Source organism: Cataglyphis hispanica, chromosome 15 (genome assembly GCF_021464435.1).
Source record: "Cataglyphis hispanica isolate Lineage 1 chromosome 15, ULB_Chis1_1.0, whole genome shotgun sequence".
NCBI lineage: Eukaryota > Metazoa > Arthropoda > Insecta > Hymenoptera > Formicidae > Cataglyphis > Cataglyphis hispanica.
The window spans coordinates 4,960,014-4,986,435 of record NC_065968.1 but is presented as its reverse complement, the minus strand read 5'-3'; the positions used below and the strand labels follow the sequence as shown (position 1 = coordinate 4,986,435).

Genomic DNA, 26,422 nt, shown 5'->3' with positions numbered 1-26,422 from the left:
TAATATTTAAAATAAGAATTAAATAATTTTTAAAACTTGACAAAGTATAATTTAAAATTTAAATCATTACATCTTTGTACCAAAAAATTCTTCTTTTTTTAATCAATTATCAAATGGAAATGACAAAAACAAAATAACAAGAAGGAGATAATTTAGCCATATTGCCATTATCAGGCTTCTCACATAATCGATGAAGATTAAGCCTATTCATTCCAGCACTGTACTTTCAATTAGAAATTAACCGCAAGCAATTAAATGGATTAACGGTAATTGACATTAGTGGCGCGGCTCATTGCATACATCGACTTATTGCTCCTCTAATTGCACAAAATTAATAGCAAGTCATATAGTCACAGCTTCATTCTTGAGAGTAATTATTTTGTGCTTCTTTGTATCAATTTTTAATTTCCCCATAAAACTTTCCGCACAAGAAGATCTTGAAATCGAAATCTAAGATTCTGTGAAGAATGGAGAAATATAAATATTTTTGGCCTAATAATCGGAATGCAAATTAATGCAATTAATATTATTATTTTGTATCATTTTTATTTAATAATTTATTTTCAAAGAAGATAATTTTGTTACAAAGATAAAATGATTTATATTATATCCTGTTGAATTTTGAAATAGTCTTTCTTATTTTTATTAAAGAATGTAAATATATTATTATTGTAAAATTTAATAAAGCTTTTCCAAGAGAAAAAAGCGAGTGTTTCACGTTGCATAGCAATCCATTATAGTAATCTACTTTGCTGGCATTTTCTAATTCCATAATTGCTGACTTTTAAAAATCCGTCTATCATGGAACTTTAATTTTAAACCAACGGTATTACTTGATTTCTCCAATAGGCATACCCTCGTTTCGCTTCTAGTTAAACATGATAGGCAGCCTCGCTCTATGCGATTGAACCCTGAGAAACACGTGGACTTAGGGGTATGTACACGGGCAGTTTCCGCGTAGTAACAGCTGCGGTAGGACCGCAAGACGTAATAGTAATTTCACACGTGAGCCTAACGGCCAGAGGGATTTATGAGCGGGTGGGTAGGCCTGACTGCACGCCCCGCGAGAAACGAACTCGCGATATTACGATCCCATAAAAGCAAGTATTTTTAGAGGTAGCCGCCTCGCTCTTGTTCTCTCTCGCCAAGTTCGTTCTGCTTTCTTTTACGCGACGCTCGTTCATTGTTACGAATCGCCCTTGATATTTCTGTGGCTCGAATAATCAGCATACTCATTCGTCATCTCTTCGCGTTCTCCTCTTCATTTTTTGATCATATATTTTTGTTTCAGATATAAATTCATTACGCGTTTCTTATCTAGAAAGAAAGAGACGTTTTACTATTTTTATCACATTCCTTATTTTAGTATTATACGCGATATAATTTGTGGGACAAGAATATGTACACAGGATTAAAGTATAGGATTACAATGACATACGTGGCTATGCCACAGGCGTTTTGGCGTTTTCCACCGCTATAATTAGTTATAACACCATAGTGTAACGTACAAAGCGGAGTCTCGGCAAATCGCTTAAAAGGGCCAGGCAGAGAATGGTTGAATACAGTCGGGAATTATATGCGCGTTAGTACAGAAAGGCCAACTTGTCAGACTTACGGATTACATTACTACGTCTGTTGAGCGCAGCGAATTATCTGCAATTCTGATAAAATTTCTCGAAGCGAGACACGAGAGATGAGTGCTTAGAGGCAGATAACGCAAACTTACCGTCGTAATCCGGTATAAATCACGCGAATAATTTTAACAAGCGCCATCAATAACGCGGTATCTCAAGGGCGATAGTACTCGCCATTCTGCCGAGACCCTATAAATGATTCTTCCGGCTATTCCAACAAAGTAACCGCCGCGAATATTCGCCGGCGAGGAAGAAACCGCAGCAACATGTGCAAAAATGCAACGTACATCCTGCTCGTTGGCGCGCCCGCTCCTACATGCAATCTTCGTATGTCCTCCGCGACAAATTATTCGCGCGCCTTCCGCAACTCGTGCATCGTATTAAGACGGTCTTAGCAACGATCACGGCTCGATTGGCAGCGCGAATAGCGTGACTATTCGGTGGGAATCAAAGTCACGCTACCTGCACGAATTCGTTACATCACGCGTCTACGCGCGAGCGCATTCTCTCATCTACATCCAGGGCCGCTTTAACAAGAAATTTGCGTCAAGACGTAATCGTATGATTCATAATAAGACCTAATTGGATCGATCAAGGGATTTACCATTAAGCGCGGAAGAATTAAATTTAAAAAACTTTTCGTAAAGTGTAAGAAATAGAAATTTACGAAATAAATAATAAAGTATATTTTTTATTATCGTAGAATTATCTCTCAGAAATCTTTAAAACTGAGGGGCAATACTACTTATTACAACAATACTACCACTGCGAATCAAGAAGATCATCACTCGATTATGACTCGTACAGCGTAGTTATTTAATCATAGCGCAATCGAAAATCTCTGATCACGACTCGCAAATAAACTAAAATCGCGAAATGACGATAGTGATGGTAACCGGCCCTGGAGCTGGCACACGTCAGACATACATGACAGAAGGCGGCGCGATTATCTGACAAAACCGCCGACCGGCTACTAGATATTCTTGCGTATCTCCAGCAGAACCAGGCGAAACACAATACCCGGCAGTGTATCGTTCCGCGGCGAGGAACACGGCGCATCATCCCGACATATCTCACTTGCACAGCGTAATAAACTCGCGTTCCCGTTAAAGCGCCGGGATCACATGTCGGTCTATTCCGCGATAGTGTGTCCTCCATAAGGACATCGCCATGTCGGAGAATATCGTCGTCAGGATCGTCTACGCGCCAAAGTACTCAAAGGTGGATGCAATTAATTCCATGTCGTGTGAATGGACGATATCGGATTATCAATTATTATGATAATTATGCATTTAGTTGTGACGAGATTGTGACGTATGTGATACAATCGAAGTGGAAGTGATTTTGATAGACATGACGTATCAAGTTGTATCTCCGAAAAATTAACTAAATTGATATTCTTAATTTCTCGGATTAAACTAATTGCAATATTAATGGGCACACACACAACTGTAGTATTACAAAATTTTTAATATTCAATTTTCATTGCTTTTTTTCTGAATATAAATTTTTTTCTTTAAAATGTATAACATATATTCTAAATTTAAATTATCAAAGACATCATTTTTTTTGGCGTTATTTTTTTAATATTATTACGTATTATGATTTATTTTTATCTAAATTATACATATCAAAGCTAATATGAAAAGAACAATAAAGGACAAAGTGAATTCATAAGCAAAGACAAGAAATGAGATCTGGTTTCCGCGAAGAAAATTTGATTGTCTAGCGCGACATTGTTTCGTAAAAGAAAACTAAGTTTTGCAGCAGTCAGAAACAAATCTTGCGGAAAGATTTTCAGATGAGAGTGGAACGGAGCTTTTCACAAAAGTATTTTCTTTTCGAAAACGAATTTAGACAATTTTGAAATGGATAATGTATATTCATAAAAAAATTCATAAAAATAAATCTCATATATTATATGCTATATAACAATGCAAAGAAAAATTTGAAAATATAATAATTATTTAGAACAACTGCTTCAAAAATTTATTTATAGTAATATTGCATCTCTTTATAATCACCTACGGCGACAAAAAATATTTTCCTTGGCAATAAATTAATTATTTCTTTAATTATTCTATATTTAAACTTTTTTTTTGAATATTTCTATAATCGATATAAAATTCGAATAAACTATTGGATTACAGGTGCAGACGTCAGCGGTGGCGTCAACGCCTGCGAGGACACCGGGCGTCGGCGCGGATTCGACGATGACGGGACCGGGAAAGGGCGGAGGTCGCGTGACGGAGGTAATGGAGCTCTGTTACGTCACCGAGAGGATCATCGCTCTTTGGTATAGGGAGGATGCGCAGGGTGTCCTCGAACATGCCACGACCCTTTTACGCGGAAAACACGCCGATAATTACATGGTAAAAATTTCAATAATCTTTCTGGCTTTTCATTACTTTGTCTTTTGACGCGAAAAGAAGAAAAATATATTGCATTTTGTAACATTAGTCAACGCAAAGATAATTACGAATATTACAAAATGTATAATTTGGCTTTTTTCTCTATTAGAATATAAGTAAATTAATATTTTGAAATTTTTAGAAAATTGAGATTGGAAAAGATTTGGTCTCAATTATTGGGACAAATTTTTATCTTCACCAAAATAAAATTTTACATAATTATTTGTAGTCATTTGATATCTTTTCACCTTTTATTTTTTCTTAAAATTATATTTCTGGTTTCTAGATCTTTAATTTATCATCACCTGGTCGACCCGGTGAACCGAATACGAGGGAAGCTGGATGGCCGCAGGGATTAGCACCAAGTTTGGAGAGACTATGCGCTCTCTGCAAGGAACTGGACTCTTGGTTAAACGGCGCTTCTAATCGCGTCGTGGTTCTACATGCCAGGTGACTTTACGATTTTCCAAGTTTTATCCAATTTAACTTTTAATTTCTTTTAATAATTCTCAGGAAGATTAAAAGTTAAATTTTTGCAATTTAATTTACGGTCGACTTTAATGATACTTATATCTATACAAAAGAAGTAATATATGAAATGAGACTTTCAAAGCATAAAGAAATCGAAATTTTCAAAAGATACAAGCAATAGGCATAAAGAATATTTCTTTATCTATAGAACGTCCGGTGTTCAAACGGTCGATCATAAAAGTCATAATTTTTCTGCGGTATATACATTCACCGCCCTTTCGAAACTCGTAACTTCCCGTTAGTCATTTCCATTCATCGTAAATAATAACGTCATTAGAGCACGATCAGCCCCCGCGGCAAAATCTTTTCGCGTCTTACCTCTTACAGAGAAAAGGTACGCAATAAACGTCGCGCGTTCGCAATGTAGTTCCAAGTTAACGTTATCGCCTTCTCTTCAGAGGCAACAAGGAACGATTGGGTGTGGCAGTTTCCGCTTATATGAACTACAGCAGCATCTGCGGGGGACGCGATCAAGCGCTAGACAGGTTCGCCATGAGGAGGTTCCTCGATGACAAGATTGGATCGTTACAGGTTCCGTCGCACCGAAGGTAAGAAAAAGGGAAGGAAAATCGTATAAAATATGTATGACGTCAAATATATGCAGAACGAAACAGCCGTTTTAGTGCACTAACGTTGTGTATCAGCAACGTTTATTATAAAAACCATTTAATTTTTTCAAATTTATATCACAGGAAAAGCATATAACTAATTCGAGTTTCTTGTCGCGGCTATTCGATTAAGAAGGACATCTCACGTCCTTGAGTGGACATTTCTGTCATTTTATTTGTTATACGTTTTATGCGCCATCGCTCTGAAATGCCGAGCCCTCATTATCTAGTCGTCATCATCATCTTCAATCATCCTTGTTCGTTTTATGCCATCCTTCGTGTATTTCCATGCTTTCATTAATCATGTTAATGCCTATCCGATCATTCTTTCATAATGGATTCCGGAATTTCTCTGTCTTTCTCTCTTTCCCGCTCATTTGGAACTTCTTAGAAATTTCTCAGAATAATTCGCTTTTTTAAAATTTACTCTGTAATCATTTCGTTCACACCATGATTGCAACATTTACTTGCGAGGGAAGATAATCGAGATGATATAAACAAAATAAAATGATTGGCCATGGTGTATATTTGATGTACTTGTTATTCAGTATAGTTGTATAGTAAGAAATATTTCTATCATTCAACCGGTTCTCTATCGCACGTACTACGAATGACCGATCCAAAGATAACGAGCTTTCATCATCATCATCAGCAGCCTGATCATTTACCCCATTACCATGTCGACGTGTGCATCGTAATGATTGTAATAAAACGCGATCGAGCTTACATGAGATTGTCTCTTTAAATCTTGTTCGCACTTATAGCCAGTGCGCATTTTTCCAATTTTAATTTAAAAAACCACCAGAAAATATTTTTCATATATATATATGATTAAAATGCGTCGAGATAAATTTATTGAAATAATCTTAATTATATACATAAAAGAGAAATTACTTTTGAATGATTCAAAAAATTATCGCAATTATTTGAATAGTGATTTGAATATGTAATGAGGAAATTATCATTTTTATCGCAAAGAATTAATACATAATTATCTTCCAAATAAACAATTTATATATAAGTATAAATAATTACTCGGATGAGTAATATGACATTATATATTGAATTTTAAAAGTAATAAATAATTATTTTTTAATTAATTATTTGCATGAAAATATTTATTCTCATAACTGTTAACAGTTAATAATAAATTAAAGCATTCAAATTATTAATCTTTCTTACAAGTAATTATTTTCCAAATCGATCACCGAAATAAAAAAGAAACTCAATAACTCGAGTAAAGTATATGCAGACAAATAATTGCGCTAAATTTTCTTCTATTTTTCAAAGAATCCAATCGATCCTTTTCGATTCTCTATTTTTCGCCCGCGTCTTTATATATATATCGCGATTTATACTCGCAGTTCAACCAACCGGTTGCTTTTAGCGAAATAAATGCGATTCATCCGGCAGTTTATCGCGCGTATTACGCGCCATCGACCCCAACGTTACCGCGGCCGCCGTATCATTACCGTCATCATCGTCGTCCTTATCGTCGTTCTCGTCATCCGCGTCGCCGTACGCATTCATAATGACCGTAATGAACCGCGACTGAGGTGTGCCCGCGTGCGTGGCGACTTCCTCGCACTTCTTCTTCTTCTTCTTCTTCTTCTTCTTTTTTTTTTTTTCTGCTCATCCTATCGCCTCCTCTTCGTGGTCCTTACCTCGCTCGATCTTGCTTACCGGAGTTCCTCCATTAATTCCACAAGCCGCGAGCATTAGCATGTCGTTAGTGTAGCTGTGCTCTCGCGAACATATGAAAGCATTACTGGCGAGAGATCTCTTACGACGAACGATGTCGAACGTTAGTTGCTCGTGCTGACGTGCACATCTTTTCGTGTCACGGGCCAAGGCTTCCGTTGCTCGAACCATTAATCTCACTCATCATATTTCTTATGCATACGATTATTTATTTCTTGGAAGAAATTTGCTTTTTATATTTTTTTCGCTTTGCAATGTTGATCACATTAAGAAGATCGTTTTATACTCTTTATTACTCTTCATTGTTCATTATTTATAATATATATTTTTATCTTTTTAAACATTACGATTCGGAATTACGAGAATTAGATTTTAAATGAAAAGTTAAATAATTGTTTGTTTGTATTTTCAAACTCAGGTATGAGAGTGGTCTTGGTCTATTTCAGATACATCGAGTATTTCAGTGGATTGCTATCGGGTTCCCTGAGGATCAGCCAGTCGCCATTGTACTTGACCCACCTGACAGTTCTCGGAGTGCCGCTCTTTGAACCGACCGGCTGTCGAGCCTTCCTCAAAGTATACGAAGGATTAACACCGGTATACACTTCGGATCTGTATTCAGTGACGAATGCGCGCGAGTTTACGGTTAATCTAGGCGGACTTCGATTGAGGGGCGACATCTTAGTCAAGTGCTACCACAGGGTATACTCGAAGCAGACTCGAGAGGTCATGTTTTCCCTCCAGGTAAGAACGCAATAAATGCGTTATTAAACGTTGTTGTAATATAATTATTATTACACAATAATTATTATAAAATTTTTATTATTTAGAGTTTTATATTATATTATTCACAAAGAATTATATATCATATAATAATATCAAGTCAACATACATATGTATCGTTTATGTCGATCGTGTATAAATACATCACAGTGATGCATTTATGATGAATGCATTATAATTGTATGTATGTGACACGACATGAAATCAGCAGTGTAAATGGCAATTAATGCAAAATGCTTCGTAAATAGTTATAACGATAGCGATCTACATGTACGTGTTCACGGTACGTGTTTGCGCGATAATTTTGTTACCCGACAGGCAAACAACATCCTCTGAAATCGTAACGTCATGATCAGTTAATAATTACATATGCTTTATTTTTTGACACGGTTAAAAAAAAACGAATATATACAATTTTTCTGGAAAAGACACATCGATCATGATACGTGATGCATCAAGTCTTATCTTGTTAGAGAAACGAGATTTATAATAAAAAAAAGAAATATATTGCACACTTTTATTTAACTTGATCGAAATTATAATGCATATACTTGTTTATGTAAACCAAGAGTAACATTTAAATTTGCATACTTGCATGTGATTTATGTGTTTTATGTGTATTATCTATGTATTTTATATATATATATATATATATATATATATATATATATGTATTTTATTACAATAATTTCGCATATTTCTCGAAAAATGTCCAATCAATTTCCGGATTTTAAATTTTTATCAATATCGAATCAGCTTTAAATTGCTCAGAGGCGCTCTACGAGCGGAGAAAAATTTTTGTTTTACGACGTATATCTATTGTATGGACAAAAAAAAACCTATGAGAGTTGAGCACGCGAATCAATCACGCGCATTCTCACATAAGGCCATTACTGTTTGCGCAGTTTCACACGTGCGTAATTACGGAGAACGTCGTGTCCTTCCCGCGATCGGAGCTCGACGTTGCTTGCGACGATCCCCGATGCCCGCCCGACAGTGTGGTAACACTCTACTTTGCTACCGACGCGAAACGTCAGGATGGTCCAGTGCCGGCCCCAACGCCGGCTGTGCCGCATGCATCGGCGCATCACGATCCCATCTTGCACTGGGACAGCTACACGAACCTCGAGATCAGCGACGACGGTAAGTCGCATATCTTTCTTTTATTTTCTTATCATAGTTTTTCCTCAAAGGCGATAGCAAAAATTTACCTCTTTATTTAAAAGTAATATTTTAATATTACTTTTAAATAATATTTTTAAATATTGTATTAATAATTTTTTAAAGATTAATTAAAATGGACATTAAATAGTCTACTTTAAATTATTGATATTTAAACGAATACCGCAAACTAATAAATAACATCGATTTGTGTCAACGAAATGTGCTTGGCAATGGACCGTACAACATAATAAGTTGCTCGAACATAAAACAACGTTATTATGTGTCAATTACTATATTTTATTTCTAAACCGTTTAAATAAAATATTAATAGACGAGCATGCAAACGACGCGACATTGTAACAAGAAATAATTTTCTTTTATGAAAAATGACATACTAAAACTCTCTTATTTGCAATATAATTCTTACAAGTTAATACTAATCTCTTGTGCTGTAAATTAAGCGATACGAGCTTGTCGATTAATTTATCGATATCATGAAAGCCACGATCTGCGGTTTACCCTGCCAAGAGAGCTCATCGTTGTCGACTAATTCGTACTAATTTTCGTCGTAATGGTACCCAATTAACCTCGATTTGACAGCGAGAGCTAGTCAGAAATACAACTTGGCTAGTATTCGCGGCGAGGAAGGGAGGGAGGGAGTGAGCTAGACGAAAGAGCTACGGTTAGTATAGTGCATTTAGAATGGCTGACTAACGCCGCCGGAAATACGTTCTGCCAAGTGGAGGGAAAATGACGGTTTATCGCGACGGGGGCGATTTCCACGGTTGGAAATAGATCAAAGGTCGGTCCGATGGATGGGCAAGGTCCATCGCGTTAACCGCTTCCGAGTATAGCATTTCTACCCTGTCGCTACCTATTTACATCTTCATCATTTTCTTTGGTGCGCTAACGTAACTTTTTGATGAGATAAGCAAAGTGCTTGTCACAATCAATATATATGTCTGTGATACAAAATATATTTTCTACATTTATTAAGAATAATATGTAAAAATTACAAAGAACCTAAGTAACAATTCAAATTATATAAAGATAAAAAATAATTATAATGTTACACGATAAAAATATGATAATTTTTCAATTTTAATCCTTTAAATTTTAATTTAAATGAAATTTAACAAAATATAATAATAATAATAACTATTTTTTGCAAGTTCCCTACATTTTTTTTTATCTATTTTTAAAAATTAATTCAATAATTAATTTAAATAAAGGTTGCTAACGCAAACGTATTATTTAAATTATCTTCATTCAAAAGGAGACTTTACACTCGTTATATGGCTTTAGCCACGCTTAGCAAAGAACATCCAATGTAGCGATTTGTTCTACTCAGTATAGTACTTTAATCAAAACGATTGCGTCATCGCCATGAATCCCCCCAAAAGCACGCGTCGGCAACGGCGGGCAACCAATGCTCTCGGAGTCAATTCGTTTCGTTAGCGATCGGCCAGTGAGTTCCAATAAAGCTGTGTGACCCAAATTGCGCGCGATGCTAAATCGACGCCGTTTGTTACGGGACGAAGAGCGATGGCAAGCGAGGCCGGAAAGAAAGATAGAGGGTGGCCCTGTACGGCGCAGCCGAAGGGAGACGGATCAGTATTTGGGTTGGGCCGATTGGATGCCGGTAGGTTAATCGCAATACCGCTGGTGACCCATCTACCGGATATCCACCCTCGTTTGCCGAGCCGGAGGGTGTGACCAAACTGGAATCAATTCCACCTCTCGATAACCGAGCAGCCCCGCGAACGAAAGAGATCATGTACCCTGTCGTTATCAGAACGCGATCGATTATAGAAATCCTTTCGCATAACTCGGTGCCTGGATTTCAAAATTTTTTTAATCGTCAAAACATGGATTGTGATATATTTTTAGAATTTTATCAAAGCTATTAATATTGATCCCTTAAATATACAAAATTTCAATTATTAAATTTTCAAATTATTTTGTTATTTATCCCTACATTGATAGACATTCGTGTGAGTTTATAAAGGAATCTCGATCACACGCGCGATCTAAATCACCTCAACGAACAGCAATACGCCATTTCCCAAACTGTCGCCCTTAATTGTGCCCGGTTGGCTCAGACGATTTAAATCATACTTAAATCATTCCAATTCCACTCGCGTTGTCGAGTATCAGGACAATCTGTCTCGTCGACGGGCGCGCCCGCATCAATTGACGTTCAAGCCTTCGATTTGCGTCGCTACTTTATTTAATGATTTAATGCGATTCTGCGCGCGCAATTTTCCCCGTAGGAAAGAGGGAAAGGAAAGAGTTCTAGAAGACGCATTTTCCTGTCGGCGAGACAACATTTATCCGCACGAAGAAGAACCTGTTCCCTCCCGCTGGCGGATCCGCGAGTGTAACGAACTTTCATCGTGACGAGACGTCTGATGGAAACGTCGCGGTGCCCACACACACGCTGCACCCACGCGACACAAAATTCGTTTTCTAGGGTACCGTGCTCGCAGGAATGGTTTGCTTTAACGATCTGCTGAGTCGATGCGAACTGAGCTTTTCTGATCTTTGATCGATGACGCGTAAAGCGAAACGGAAGTATAATGAATCCCCGTGTTTCCGGGTCAATTATATGAAACATCTATATGCTCAATTCTCTTAAGATAGTTTGTTTAAGAAACAGCGAGAGAATAAAATTAAAACTGAATCTATTTAAATTAAAATTAAACTGAAGAAAAGAAGTCAACATACCGAGAGAAAGTTTTCTATATTCATTTGCGAAATGAAAAAAGTTTTTTAATTTTTAAATTGAAATGGAAAAAAGAAAATGAGAAAGAAAAAGAAATAAAATCTATATAAAAAAATAGATATCTAATTTATAAATATAAATACAATAATTAAAAGGAAATTAAATAGAATTAAAATAATATGTATATATAAAAAAGTGTATTTATAATAATTAAAAAAAATTAATATATTTGTTTTTTTCTCTCTCACAGTAAGTAGAGAGTTGCGAAATCAGAATGTAACAAAAGTCGTGGAAGTTGCATCGTGAGATGGAAAGCTGTATATAAATGATTTTCATGGTGTGGGGTGGGGAGTCTTTGAGTTTATTCTTGGCATCGAGACGCCATGGATGGGGATAGAGCTTAACAGTTTTCGCGCGCTTCTACGTAACCGGTTTCAGTTTGATTTGTGATTCTCCCGTGATCGATAGTGCGTACATAGTTCTCTATTTGTAGAAATTAGTATTCCTGTCATTCATATTAATAAAATGAAATTTGAGATTGAGATTTTGTCAAGTGATGATCGCGCGCAATTTACTATTGTGACAATCGCAGAATCGTAATCCTAAAGTGGCAAAAGTGGCCGATGTTTCACGAGTAAGTTGATTTTTTTTTTTTCTTGTAATTAGCAATTTTTAAATTATCAAGCGCGATTAATTAATTTTGAAATAATTAAAAAAAGCAGTTTTATATAAAATATTTTAAATATTCTTACATATTAATGATAGCGCTTTTCAATTTGATATGGTAATTTGAAATTTGTAGAAAAAACTAGAAATTATTTATAAATTTTTATTGAAATTACTTTAAGTATGTTATATGGTATATAAAAACAATTCTCTCGAAATATTTCATTTTATCGTTTTCTATCATGATACTGCAACGTCTTGCAACAAACATCCGTCCAACGTTTCACAATTGGAGAATGACCTTAATTTTATCATCTACCGTTAAGGCGATACTTCATGTAGGATAGAGAGATGATCCAAAATTGGCGAACCGGCTTGACCGGGCTACTCTCGCTCCAAGAATCGCCTTCGGAATATACAACGAGAAAGTTGGTTCCCGGAAAGTGTAGATCGAGCTTGATGTTTAAGAAAACACCCCATAATTGGTAAAGGTCTTAGATGCATGATTTTTCTTTGTCGCAGAATTTTTCGATCATGAGTTTTATGAAAGGAGCAAAAATCTCTCTCTCAACGTCAATGACTGTTTTTTCTTTTTCCTCTCAATACAGCACTTTTATCTAGTTACTGAAATTTATTTAGAGAACAACTTTTACTTTACAAAAGTTAATATTTTTCCGAGCATTCCTGTTTTTTTTTTTCGCAAAATATATAAATTAAAGATACATAATGGACTATGTAATAGGACACTGAACATACGAAAGGAATGTTAAGTAGTAACAGACATTAGTAAACAGACATTGCCCGGTCTTTGAACGTTGCGTTAACCACTTGACACATTGACAGTTTTTAACTTATACCATCGTTAGATTGTCAATTTTTCTATGTCATAGCAGCATATTTTATATCAAAAATGCGATATCAAAAAATAAAACGAGCGATTCGTCGAGTCTCAAAAATCCCGTTTGCTGGTCGATCTCGGATCTTTTGTTTAGCCGCTGTCGAAGAACAGCGTTTGTACGGTGAAAGAAGAAGAGAAAACGTCCGCCCAATAAGAATGAGAGAGAAGTGTAGGAGTGAGGACAGAGAACAGAGACAAGAGCCCATTGTCTTGTCATTCGGTCATACGTCTTCTCGCTGTTACGTCACCATTGTTTACCCCAACCTCCGTGCAGGGCCTCGAGCAGTTTTATTTTGCCACTTCGATGCCCATTGTGCAGACTTTTTGCTCTTTATGGGCGGACGTAACTAAGAGAAATCATTTTTTGCCCTAGCCAAATGTCAATACCAAAATTTCCGGTATCATTCATATTGTGCGAAGCTCTTTAGATTTGAGATGTACATATTATGTCACGATATGAAATATTTTTGGAAAGGAAAGTTGCATGTGTGTGTATGAAGTAAATAAAAAATTTAAAAATTTTAAGAAGTTTACTTAAGAGTAATTATAATTAATTAAGAGGAAAACATAAGGAAATATATGATTATTAATGTTTATTAATATATGATGTTAATTAATATATGATTATAAATGCTTTAACAAGAATATTAACATGTAAAGATGATAAAGTAATATTACATATCCGAAATCACATGCTGTAAATTTACATGAATTTCTTTCTTCCTGGCAGTGTTACGTTATTAATTTCATCGATCATTCTTAGCATCTCATCGATAATGAGATGCACAAATATAATGAATTGCAACGTCTCGTAATCCCGCGTTTTATCGAGATAGACGCATTATGCGTCATGTCATCTTACGCATAAATCGTGAAGGCGTCCTTGTCCCAGATTAGTTGCCTAGGAATACATCGTCGCTTACCAACGGTAGCCGACCAACTTTTCGCTCTATCCTCGTTACTCGTTGACAGTAGATATAGCCACGATACGCTCGGACGAGGTAGTAAATCGGTAGTCGCGGATGTGCGTTTCATTCGCCATAGATCCGAATCTCCGATGTGTACATTCTTTTCTTAATCATAAATTACTTGTCTAAGCAGAAATAAATAAAAGCGATCGCGATAACATAATATATATATATATATCTAGAAAGTATCCCGGATACTCTCTTGTCAATTTCAAATTTATTTATTTTTCCTCAAAGATGCATATATCGTATCGCAAAAGACTTAATATTATTCGCTTAAAATATTGAGTGTCGATATATGTAGGGTGATTTAAATGTCAACGAGCTCTGATTATTTCGACCTCACGATCTCCATATCAATCTTAATCTTGTATATCTGACGCTTAGCAATTTCAAAGTTGATAAATCTTTCGTTATTAATACAAGTGTTGACACGGGCGAGCTTCGATATCTTAGAAACAAATATAATTTATATGCATATCAAGTAATCTATAATAAACGATTGCGGTTAATTACCGGTTGTCAAAGCTTCGTATTACGAGTGACGACACGATAATATAACGCAATATCTGTGCATGGTGGCCTATAATACTTAAACAAGCGGGTGACGTGTGTTATATACCTGGTGAACCAATTATTCCTAAATGCATCCCACACACGCTTATGCAGATCCGACGCTACAGCATACCGCGTTACGCATTATGATCCCGACGCCTAATGGGTTATTATTAGGCTACCGGATTGCGAGGCCAACCTATTCTTGTTTAACCCGGTGTTATTCCAGTGATGCAAGTGTCGTATCCCCGTGCTCCAGTTCGTGACGAGCAATCAGCATTGATATTAATATAACGCGCCCGAAATTCACACCATTCTGAAACACGTGCATACGATCGGAAATTCATGCCACGCGAGTCTTATTTAATGAATCCCTTTATATATCCGATATGAATTTCTCTTAATATAAAATTCTTTTGACCAATAGTTGGGTCTTCCAATTGAACAACGAAGCGTTTCGTTGCCCAAACGCACGTTACATAAAACTTATTGGTAATAAAATTAATCATATCTCAAGACTTTAATTATGAGACTTTATTTATGACACATTAAAAAATTTTTCAAAAATATATGTATATATATATATATTTAAGTTTTTGAAATATTTTTTAATATTAAAATCAAAATTAATTTATTAATTTTTAGTAATTAATGAAATATATATATCGTAAAAATTTCGTTCATCAATATGTATATATAATCAATCTCCTTTTTCAATGACACGTCGCGTCTATGCATAAGGTCTTGCATCAAAGCAAGAGATGTAAATTCTGCTTGAGCAAATCCCAGCCTAAACATCCAAGCTGCTACCGCGGCGTTCCTAATTTATAAGCAATCAATCATCTTGATTCAACGCGCAATCCGCGTGGACCTAACGACGCTCTCCTCCCGCCATAATTTCCCCTCATTGTCATCTCGCGCTGAGCATTAGCATTAACATTCGTCACCTGATGCACTTGGTATACATGCGACAATCGTGCAGTACACATTACGTGAACTCGTCTCATCGAAAGAAACGCATTATCACGCGCACGTGCCATGCGGAGGCTGATGCGTATTTGCGTGTAGTTCTTACTTGTCTATCTGCACGTGCGTACATTTCATCGGACGATGAATTATTAATTACCGGATGTTCATTCGCGACTATCGCGTAATGCCTAATTAAACGTATGAAAAATGTGAGGAACGTAAGAAAAATGAAACGGTTTTCCCTCGGCTCATATATATATATATATATATATATATATATATATATATATATATATATATATATATATATATATTATCATATTAATTTTTCAGGAATATATGCTCTGGAATTTTATCGAAATATTCCATCTGCTACGCATACATCTTAATGATTTCCCAAGCAAAAGTCATCTGCGAGCAGCCACGCTCCACTTTTCTCGAGTGCGGCCTTTAATTTCGTTATCGATCGCAAACGGTGCCGGTCAATTTGGTAGCGTTTTCTCGTGCGCGCCAAATAACGATGATGTGTGCGTGTGCGTAGAGAATCGACGTGCGATCGACCACGGTCGAGAAAGACGACGACGACGACGACGGCCGGCTGTGAGTCGAGAGTTGCCGTACAAGGACCGGCGACTGGAGGCCGTTGAAACGAGTAGAGGGGCTACCGCGAGAGAGAACACGCAACGACACTCGTACGAGACACGCACACGTGCGTGCGATCTCCGCGTAACACGAGGAACACGTGCACCGCTGTACGCCATTAATGCGTATAATGCAACGACGTGCGTATGAAAGCAAATGCATGAATCGAACGGTCTCACTCTCTTATCGATTATTTTTTATTTGTACGTATGATTAAAATAAGAATGTGCCTGATATCATTTGACAGTGTTGACTTATTTTTATGCACTCAACGATCCGATATATTTTTCGCTTTCTTTCCTAATTTATTATTATTAATTATCTAAAGAAAGCCGCCCCCATACAAGTATGAGAAAATATGTGGCCTACTTATACAAATCACTCGCTCTCAGAAAATATATGTACTCGAATTGAATGTATAATCTCATATGTACATTACATGTCCTAAGTATCCGTATACGCACACACGCCTTTGTATATGAATTTCAAAGGAACGATTCATGTGTGCATCTCGAAGGAGATGAGACTGCGCGATTCGAGATCTGCGAATATTCGCGGCGCGCATATTTGCACACACGTGATCGTCGTGCACACGCGTGTGTTTATATGGTGCCGCGCGAGGAGAGGCAACGTTCCGAAACTCCATATCGCCATGCCGACTTCTTGCGTAGGATGTTAGCCTGGCCGCCGATGATGATGACGAGGACCGAGACGATAGTAGTGGTGGTTAAATGCGAATGACGATGGTTGGCGGTGGTGGTAGTGGTAGTGATCACTATCGTACGGCATTTGCAACGCACAGTGCCGTTTCTGTGCTCCCGGTGAACGGAACACTCGTTGTTTTCTCGTTACCTCTCGTTGTATCCTAAGCAAGTTGCCGAAGAAGTATCGGTATTCTTTCTTAGTGGCTGGCTCCGCATTAGGAATCGTTTACGTGTTTAGTGCAACTAAATCGTTTCAATGGCTGACACTACTGGAGTTTGATACATTATTTGGTACGAAAGTATGATAATAAACATTTTAATATGAATAGATTAATAATTAAGTAATTACGAAATTAAATAAATCGAGAATGTGATGTAATAACCGGTAAATAATTTCATAGAAAATTCTATGTTTACTCTTTCCGTTTTTTAATAATTATATATTTAAAGAAAAATAATAATTTTTTTAAATTAATTACAAAAAAATTATAAAGTTTGAATACGAGTGCACATTTATATGTGCAATCATTTTTAAACTGTTTTATATTACATTCTCTCTCCCTCTTCAAAAAATATTATTAGCTACTTTATTATATAAAAAGAAAACGTAATTAATAAAATCTGTCTCGATCGACTTTCATGCTCATAGACTAATTTTGCAAAACGCCTTACTTATCAACACCCTTAATCATAGCTCGCTCCGCGCGACCCTTTACATCTTTCCCTACGGCTACCACGCCTTCATCTTTCGCATTTTTGTCATCGGATGCGAGGAACGAGCATCCCTGACTGGATCTCGGTGCCCACTTCCCATCGGCGTCTCATGAATCTCTATAAGGCCGTCAAACGAGTAATTCGTCCGTATGTCTCTCTCTTTCTCTTTTTTTTCGAGTACCATTTGCTTCTCTCGCTTCGCTCCTCGTCATCCACCTGGCGATAATGACACAGCCCACTATGCTGATGAATAGAAACCCTCCCGAAAGAAGGATGTTAAATTTTAGTTTACCCTTCGCGTATGAGCGAATCTATCCTTCGCCAAAATGGAGGGGTGAAAAAGAATGTAATGGTTATGCGATGCCGAATAAAAAAAAGTTTTGAGACACAAAGACAGTGCGTATTGTACGTATTGAAAAATCTACGTGGGCGGTTGCTTTGTTATGCAGATCAGTCGCTTGGTTAATTATAATGATGTGTCGTTTTGAATAAAAAATGTAATTAAAGATTTAAGATGTTTAGAAATGCATAAAAAGATAATTTTTGAGAAATTATTTAAATATCAAATTTTTTTATAATTACATTATTAACGATGAATGATATTCTTGTGTACTTTCATATGTAGGATAACAATATCAATGCATTACTGGAACTATAACCAGTTTCTCGTTATCAAGAGACTTCCCACTTCTAGTGCTTAGTTCCCCGTGCTAGTACTGTCATCTTCTATAGACTTTCTCCTAGAATTTTTATTACAAGTCCAAGGGCGTAAGTCGCCAAGGAAGTTTCCATTTACATTCGCATCTGAATATGCAGCGGAAATCCTCCAGGTGTCATAAACCTGTCGAGTGCACTGAATCGCGTCCTTAAATTTCCCATACTCGCCACCATATCCGTACTCATGCGTATCGCGCCGCGCGTTCCGTCCCTAAATTCCACGATTAAATCATAGCAGTGTAGCGGTAAATAAGTTAGCAATCACGATCAACTATAAATTCGCTCTTAAAAAAACGAGAAAGAGAGAGAGAGAGAGAGAGAGAGAGAGAGAGAGAGAGAGAGAGAGAGAACATTCGAGCCGGCTAAAGCGATGACGTTCCTGCGCGAGAATCTAATTACCATATCCAGCCAGATATCGTTGCGCGAATACGCAATTCATTCGTGGTGTTCAGAAATTGAAATAGTTGGTAGTTACATACATCGTTGTCGTTATCGTTTTGGTCATGCGAACCACACGACGACGATGCACTTTGTCAAACTACATGAAGTTTAATAATTCATAATCGTCGCAAAATGATTCTTTTTTTTTAATAATTTAATTATATAGATATGACAATGAAAAATTTTCGAATTTATAGATACATATTAAATTTCGAATTTATAGATACATATTCCATAAATATAATTTTCTTTTGCATTAAAATTTCTTATATGGGAGAGTTTAAATTACAAGAGTTTAAGATTAAAGCGACGCAGTTGACATTCGCGATTTATGATTCATCAAAGATAATCGACATAACTTCCGCAAAGATGTTCTCTTAAGATTTTTCATGAGACGCGCCCCTATCGTAGAAATAAAGTTTATCAGTTTATTCACTCACGAACGATTTTACGACGCGCATTGTGACATCCGATATCCCGCTGATAACATCTTTGGCTAGATGTAAAATCGCGAGACTAGTATTCGCGATAATATTAATTGATCGGTATCGTGGCTTCGTCTTGTATTTGCGTAGCTCGTAGTCGGTCGCTTTGACGTTTATATTAGGACGCCGGAAAATTTATGTCGTCTTCTTAGAAGATTGTTTGTTCCGGAACACGGCGAAACTCGTTAAACTTGTAAATCGGGGCAACGTTAAATGACAGTGATATTTTATGGTACTTTTAATAAACGCTCTATGGGACTCGAATTAAGTTTCTTTTCTATCTCATTTTGAAACAGACCGTATTTCCTACAAATTCTTTTGATGATTTTTTTTTATTCGCAGTAATATATTAATTATTTTCTTAATTTGATATGGCTAAAAATTCTCTTTTATAGAAATATTCATTAAATGTATACTCAATTTGTTATAAGCGAGAATTACATATTTATATCTTATTTTGTACGATAAGTATAGCTTCAAACTTTTCACGCTGTTATGTTCAAGAATTTTTCTCGTTCAATGATGAAATCGAAATTAACAAATTGCCGATACATCTTTCGTCGAGGCGCACAGCTCATCCGAGACATCTCGATCGCCTGTTATGCGATCGCTTGCGGATGATGAATGACGGTGATAAATCGTGCGCGGCTGATTTTATTCTCGGTACCGCATCGCGCATTCTCGCGCAACAAAAAGCATGACGCGCGTCGAAGAAATTGCAATGAGGGTCGGATGGTAAAAGCTAGTCGACGGTATCATTTGACGCGATAAATCCCCGGTCGATTCGCGTTGGAGCGTGCGGCCGACGGCGACGCCGCTATCCGCTGCGTGATCAGCTGACAGCCGCGGATCAGCTGCAGTTGCAGCTGCGGCTGGAGCGCGCGCCTTTCTGGACCGCATCGCAACCGCAGAAATTTATACGCACGCCGTTCTTGGGCTTGTAATAAGCGCGAAAATCATTTGTATTTTCGAAATACAAGGCGCCGCCTCCTACAATTTTTAGAATCGAACATTTTTCCGCGACGCGCAAGAAAGTCCGGACTTAATTAATTTATCTTCGTAAAGATGATTAAATATATATAACCGCGATTTATCGACCATCGTGCGACTTTTACGTGCAAAGTATTGACATTTTTCTCGCGTTACTATTATTAGAACTCACTCGCTCGCCTCGGTAGCAATTTAATCACACTTATATCGGCCATGTCGCATGTCTGGATTATATGAGATGCTTCCGATAATTTAATAGGGTTGACCGGTAATGGCCACTTTTATCCAAACGATGCGTCAATCTCGGACTAATACATACGCGCACAGGCGTTCGGTAAATGCTCAGAAGCACGCAATTTAATGATGCAATATGTTGCGACTTTCCTTCGGTCCTTGTTTTTATGCGACATCGATGAGAATCTGCTTCATTAAATCAACCAAAAATCATCGGTCATGTGTTCTGTTTTGCCTTCCAGCAAAATTCGTTCTTTGAAAAAAGTCCAAGGTGATCTCGAAGTAGATGGTATTCGAAGTAGTATTTTATCGCGTCCGCATTGAGACATAATACAAATTTCAAATTTAACAAAAATTGTAGACAGCATTATAATTATACATATTTTAGAAAATAAAAGTGTCAATGGAATTGAATTTAGGAGCCTCTTTAGCAAATTCACTTTCCATTTCATGATTTCTAAGAGATCCTGTTTACTCGCATATTCGCGAATGAACATTAAACGCGTTTTATCTGTCTAAGATGGTAAGATTAGTCGTCATTGACAGAAGGGCCGAGCCGGTTTGAGTATAATAAACGAGTGAGTCGCTCGAATAAAAATGATTTACACCGGGCGCGATGTGCCGACGAGATAGTGACGACGTGGATTGAATTCAGATGAGGTTCCCCGCAAACGGCCCTAAGATATTATACCCAGTGTCCTTCGCGAAATCTCTCTCGTGATGATCTTAAATTAGCCCGATCTTGATCACTATGAAGAAAATACAAAAAGATTTATAAAAATATATTAGCAAAGATATATTCAATTACTTAAATTATTAAAGCCGTAAAAAACTTTAATTAATTCAAGTTAATTCAATCTAGTTAATTCAATCTTTAATTATCTCAAAGTTACATGAATGAACAATTTGATAACGTATTCTCCGTTATACATATTAATTTTTACTTGATACAAAAAAATACCAATTTAAGTTTGCACAGACATGTTGGTTATAAAGATACGTCTTGTAAAATATCAGATGCACTGTACAAATAATATGACACATGTTTACAAATGTCAGAGCGGTTGTTTCAGCCAGCTGGCAGAAGGACATTCCGGCAGGCGAATTATGTTAAGAACGACCTTAATTGAGAGTATGTGGCACACTACTTAGACATATATATATATATATATATATATATATATATATATATATATATATTATATATAGTTACACCCCGGGAATTCCAATTAAATCCGATAATCCAACGCTTAATAGGCACAATTGCGTTAGTCGCGACCGCCGCTGTCATCGGAGAAAGAGAGAGAGAGAGAGAGAGAAATATAGAGTATGCTAGGAGCCTAAGGCGCCAAATGCATTGGTCATACTTGCCGGATCAAAGAGATCCAGATGATTCGAAAGAGAAAGAAAGAGAGAAAGAGAGAAAAAAAAAGAATGATGCTGGGCAAAATAAATCGCCGTGAAATTTTACCACGTACATACACAAGACTACCGAATACGCATTTTGAAGGAGAAATCCGTTAAGGACACTGCATCGAGGACCATCCTTCATCTCAAATCTACGACCGATCCCATAATATTCTCTTCATACCCTTCTTCTCTTTGCCCTTCTCAACACACAATGTAACGATTGTCAATAATGAGGATATGCAAATTAAAACGCAAAGAAAAGTACACCGAATAATGCCGTAAGAAACATTAACTGTTGATTAATCCGCATCAAATGTACACATCTTTTGTGGAAACGTGCTATTCTCGTTTGCACAACAGACTGATACTTTTGTTGTGTTACTGATATTTCTTGTTTAAAACGAATATTTGCGTGCACTTTTCGAAGACAGGTTTTCGCTTTATTACATACATGAATTATACATGGGAGATATATTATAAGCGCGAAGGTAATCATTACTGCATGGGATGCACTTTAGCTTGACGTCTTGTTATCATCATTATCTCTCGCACATAAATATGAATTGTCGATATTTAGAAGTAATTGGATACTTAACACCTGGAAAACTTTGTAACCGCATATCTAAACTTTCATTTTTCCCTCGTATTTTCATTCCGCGCGGGCAGATTCGGGTGAAGTTTTATCGCTCGCAGAAAGTTGAACCCTGGTTCCGGCATGTTCTCGATTTTGTTACTTTATATCTACAGCTGGGTTCGCGCCTTTTTATCCTCAACATTGTTACCCAAGTTCGCCAGTGAGTTAAATAAACTTCGCTCGCTCGTTTTCTTGTTGCTTTTCTTTTTATTCCGAATAGATTCAGCTCCCAGAAGCTTTCACATAATATTAATAGCTACCTAGTGGGATTTTATCAACATGTTGGAAAGCTCTTACTGATATATACAGAATACTTTTAGACCTCATCTATTATCATTTTCAATTATTAAACTGACGTTAAAATATTTTTTTATGAAAAATAGCTTCTGACTTTAGTGACAATTGAGAAAATTATTATTAACATATATCTTATTTATTTTTATAACTATTGAAATTTTCTTTTCATGCTTGATAAAATCTTAAAATTTTTCAAGATATAAATGGAAAGCTATTCTGTGTAATTTTCACTGAGGTACAAAATGTCATTCATTCATGTATCCTTTCTCTTTCGCTCAAAAGTGTTGCATCAATTGATTAATCCGTGTTATGTCATGGTTGAGTAATTTTCGCGTCTTAGATGACGTAATCCTAGGCTAGCCCCATGTCACCGGAAAAAAGACTCCTTTGAAATTGCGCCCTAAAGAAAGTGCCCGAGATGCTGGGAGGGGATCAAGTAATTACGGCTGAACTTGCACAAATCCTTGTTGCAAACTTGGCAACTGTGACAGTACAATGAATTTGTGGAACAATGCTTCGAATAATAAACGTTGCATCGACCTATAACCGTTTAAATTACGAAATCGACTTTGTTAAAAAACTTATTATAGAACGCAAAAATTATGTTTTGACATATAAATGTTGATGCATTTTCCATTAAGAAATAATTTTAAAAGAATGTTTGTAAATTAGATTTAAAGTTTATCAAATTTAAACCGAATTATATTATTTTATTATTTTTGTATGATATAAATGATTAATTATAAGTTATAAACTTATAATTAATCATTTATATCATACAATAACTTCAATTATGGATACTTCTAATATTTTAGAAATTGAGTAATTGGCTCTAAATTGCATGATGTATATGGGTTGAAAGAAAAATATATGATATGAAATATACGATTTCTAACTTATTGCGATTTTGTATTCGAGACCAACGCGTCAACAATTTATAGCCGACGGTTGTTTCTTTAATAAGCTCCTCGATTTCCCGGGGCTCGCGGAATTATAATTTACGCGGGCGCCCGCAGATATTCCTATACAAGAAAAATCTGAGAAGATTTATTTGCGACTTAACTTATTCTTTTCGCAAAAACTATTTTATTGTCATTCATATCTATTATAAAATATTTTATTTATATAATTTTTATTTGTGTGCTTAACGTTAATTAGTCACAAATAATTTAAAGAATGCCAATTGGGAAGAATGATCTAAAAGTTATGTTCCACACATATATTCTCTCTATTAATATAATTTCTTTTTTAAATTAGAACTAACAACGGCACTAAAATTATATGCAATATGTATAAAATATATTCGATAAAACTTCTGCTAAAATATATATTTCTTTTTTAATTGTTATTATTATTATACTATATTTGAACATGTATTTTTTTCTAGAAGGCCGTGAGACCCCATTGTCACCGCCGCCCCCCTCGAGTTCTTCGGTTCAGACTTCACCTCGTGGCTTGGATTACACGTGCGGTCCCATAGATGGATCATTGTACGCTGTGGTACATCAGGGTGGTGCAGGAGGCGCCCGCGGCTCACCATTGACGGTTTCCATGGACAGTGGTATAAGTAGTGCACCACCGCAAAAACCCAGTCCACCAGAACCCGAGCCAGATAATCAAGCTCACGGAGATCTCGACAAGCTTCTCCATGATATGATGCTCACCGTCGAGGTAGTATAATTTAATCAATTATTGATAATTAAGTATGCATAATGTAAATGATAATTATTATTACATATTTGCCGTTAGTATGTAAAAAAATTGAGAAGATTGAAAAAGATGCACCATTCAGATTACAAAATTTTTTTGCAGTCTATGCCAGACCCACCGACAGATGACTACAACCGTGATCGAAGCGAGAAGATGTACATTCAAGAAACGCGCAGCTACAGCAGTCATCCAACGTCTACTTATTCTACTTTGAAGGACTCCTACCGAAGCTACGGCAAGGAATCCAGTCCGCCCTACAACTCTAGCAGCAGCTACAGTACCCTGAAGAACAGTATCGAGCATCGGAAGGACGATTTTGAGTATCGCGTGTCTCCGGACCGTAAGATAACCGAGTCATCCAACGACTCTTACAGAAAGCACGCGGATTCCTTCTCACCGCCTGGCAATATCGACTTCATCGACGAGGATATCCCGTATCACGCTAGGCAAACCAGTCAGCCATTCTCGTACGGTGCCACTAGCGATATGATCAAGCATCAGAAACTATCATCGCCTTCGTTAGTGAGGAAAGCGTCTGTACGCGGCGTGGCGCCCGTCGTAGACTTCGAGGACATTCTTGGGGAAAATTCTAGGAGACCCATCAGCCCACTAAGTCCTAATACTCCGGATCCGCCGCCGGAGTTCGCCAACGGACCCGTAAAGAGCGGAACCGATCACATCGATGGGTAAGTAATCTTTTGTCTTAAAACTTATGTACTGTATAATTTATAAATATATTTTCGGTCTATGCCAACATTATTTTTTTTTTTTTCATATATTTTTTTTATATTTAAGATTCCATCCAGCATTTTAAAAATAATAGCGAAAGCACGAGAATATTCTCGCTTCGTTAATTATGTTAAAATTATGTCGCGTTTATGCAACTCTATCCTCTCTGCGAAACATCATTAACTATTCGCTTTCATCTCTTTCTTCCTTTCTCTCAACGTTTCTAAGAGAAATCTACGCGCTTTGTATCTCGCGACACACGATACCTACTCATTCTGTCCTTTCAACGACCGAAAACGGTTTCCTCCCGGCAAATAAATCGCGATGTTGCAAAAGAGAGAGAGAGAGAGAGATTAGACTAGGTTTCCGTGAACATCGGCAGGGGAAATCGCGACGAGTGGGCCGTACTTCTGGGCAAAGCTTCCAGACTTTCGTCGGCCGGTACAGTGTCGCAATGCATTGTCCAAATGTGGCACCGCAAAAGAAGCACGTGAAAGAAAGGCAGAAGAGAAGGGAAGAAAGAGAGAAGTAGCAAAAAAATTCGTCGAATCATGGACAATTCATATAAATTGTCGACGCGACTAACAATAAGACACAGTACTTTTGCCGCGAATGGTAAACGCGGTCACCGTGAGTCATTCTTGTTAGTAACGCGAATAAAGGAGGAAATCTTACATCTTCGTTGACGGTCGATAGCATCTCACGAATGATGCGAGATCTCAGGACGCGAGTTGCTAAATGCAGTCAATAAAACTGCGCAAAGTGCTAATTTAACGTTAATTGATTGCAGGAACTGAGCACGAATAAACAGAACTTGTATGATATGAATTTATTGCTTATTAACTTTTTTTTTTTATTATTTAGGTTTGTTATATTTCTTGTAATAAATTAAAAAGTTCTATAAATAAAAAATTTGTTCCATAAAATATTTATTATATATCATTTATTAAAATATGCATATTGATATTATTTTGTTAAAAATTGTTTTACAATGAGAAAAGTTTTATTAAGTTTGCATTAATTTTTTCTACACATATATAATATATAAGTGACATAAGTAGATTTAAAGTTAAACAGGCATGCAAGATTTCAAAAACAGATC

General features: G+C 36.6%; 2 protein-coding genes across 12 annotated transcripts in view; one reads left to right on the top strand and one right to left on the bottom strand.

The window, feature by feature from the left end:
* LOC126855043 (putative sodium-dependent multivitamin transporter) overlaps positions 1–26,422 on the bottom strand; it is a 132,786-nt gene that overhangs the window by 88,861 nt on the left and 17,503 nt on the right. The gene's annotated exons all lie outside the window — the stretch shown is intronic.
* LOC126855031 (tensin-1) overlaps positions 1–26,422 on the top strand; it is a 154,850-nt gene that overhangs the window by 115,237 nt on the left and 13,191 nt on the right. For 10 of the 11 annotated variants that reach the window (XM_050602330.1, XM_050602329.1, XM_050602328.1 and 7 more), the window contains 7 exons: positions 3,785–4,006; positions 4,332–4,495; positions 4,975–5,124; positions 7,332–7,629; positions 8,574–8,811; positions 24,269–24,552; positions 24,694–25,277. In XM_050602330.1, the coding sequence (XP_050458287.1) occupies positions 3,785–4,006; positions 4,332–4,495; positions 4,975–5,124; positions 7,332–7,629; positions 8,574–8,811; positions 24,269–24,552; positions 24,694–25,277 (1,940 nt within the window). The remainder of the gene's footprint in view (positions 1–3,784; positions 4,007–4,331; positions 4,496–4,974; positions 5,125–7,331; positions 7,630–8,573; positions 8,812–24,268; positions 24,553–24,693; positions 25,278–26,422) is intronic. The other variant, XM_050602326.1, reaches the window with a different exon arrangement.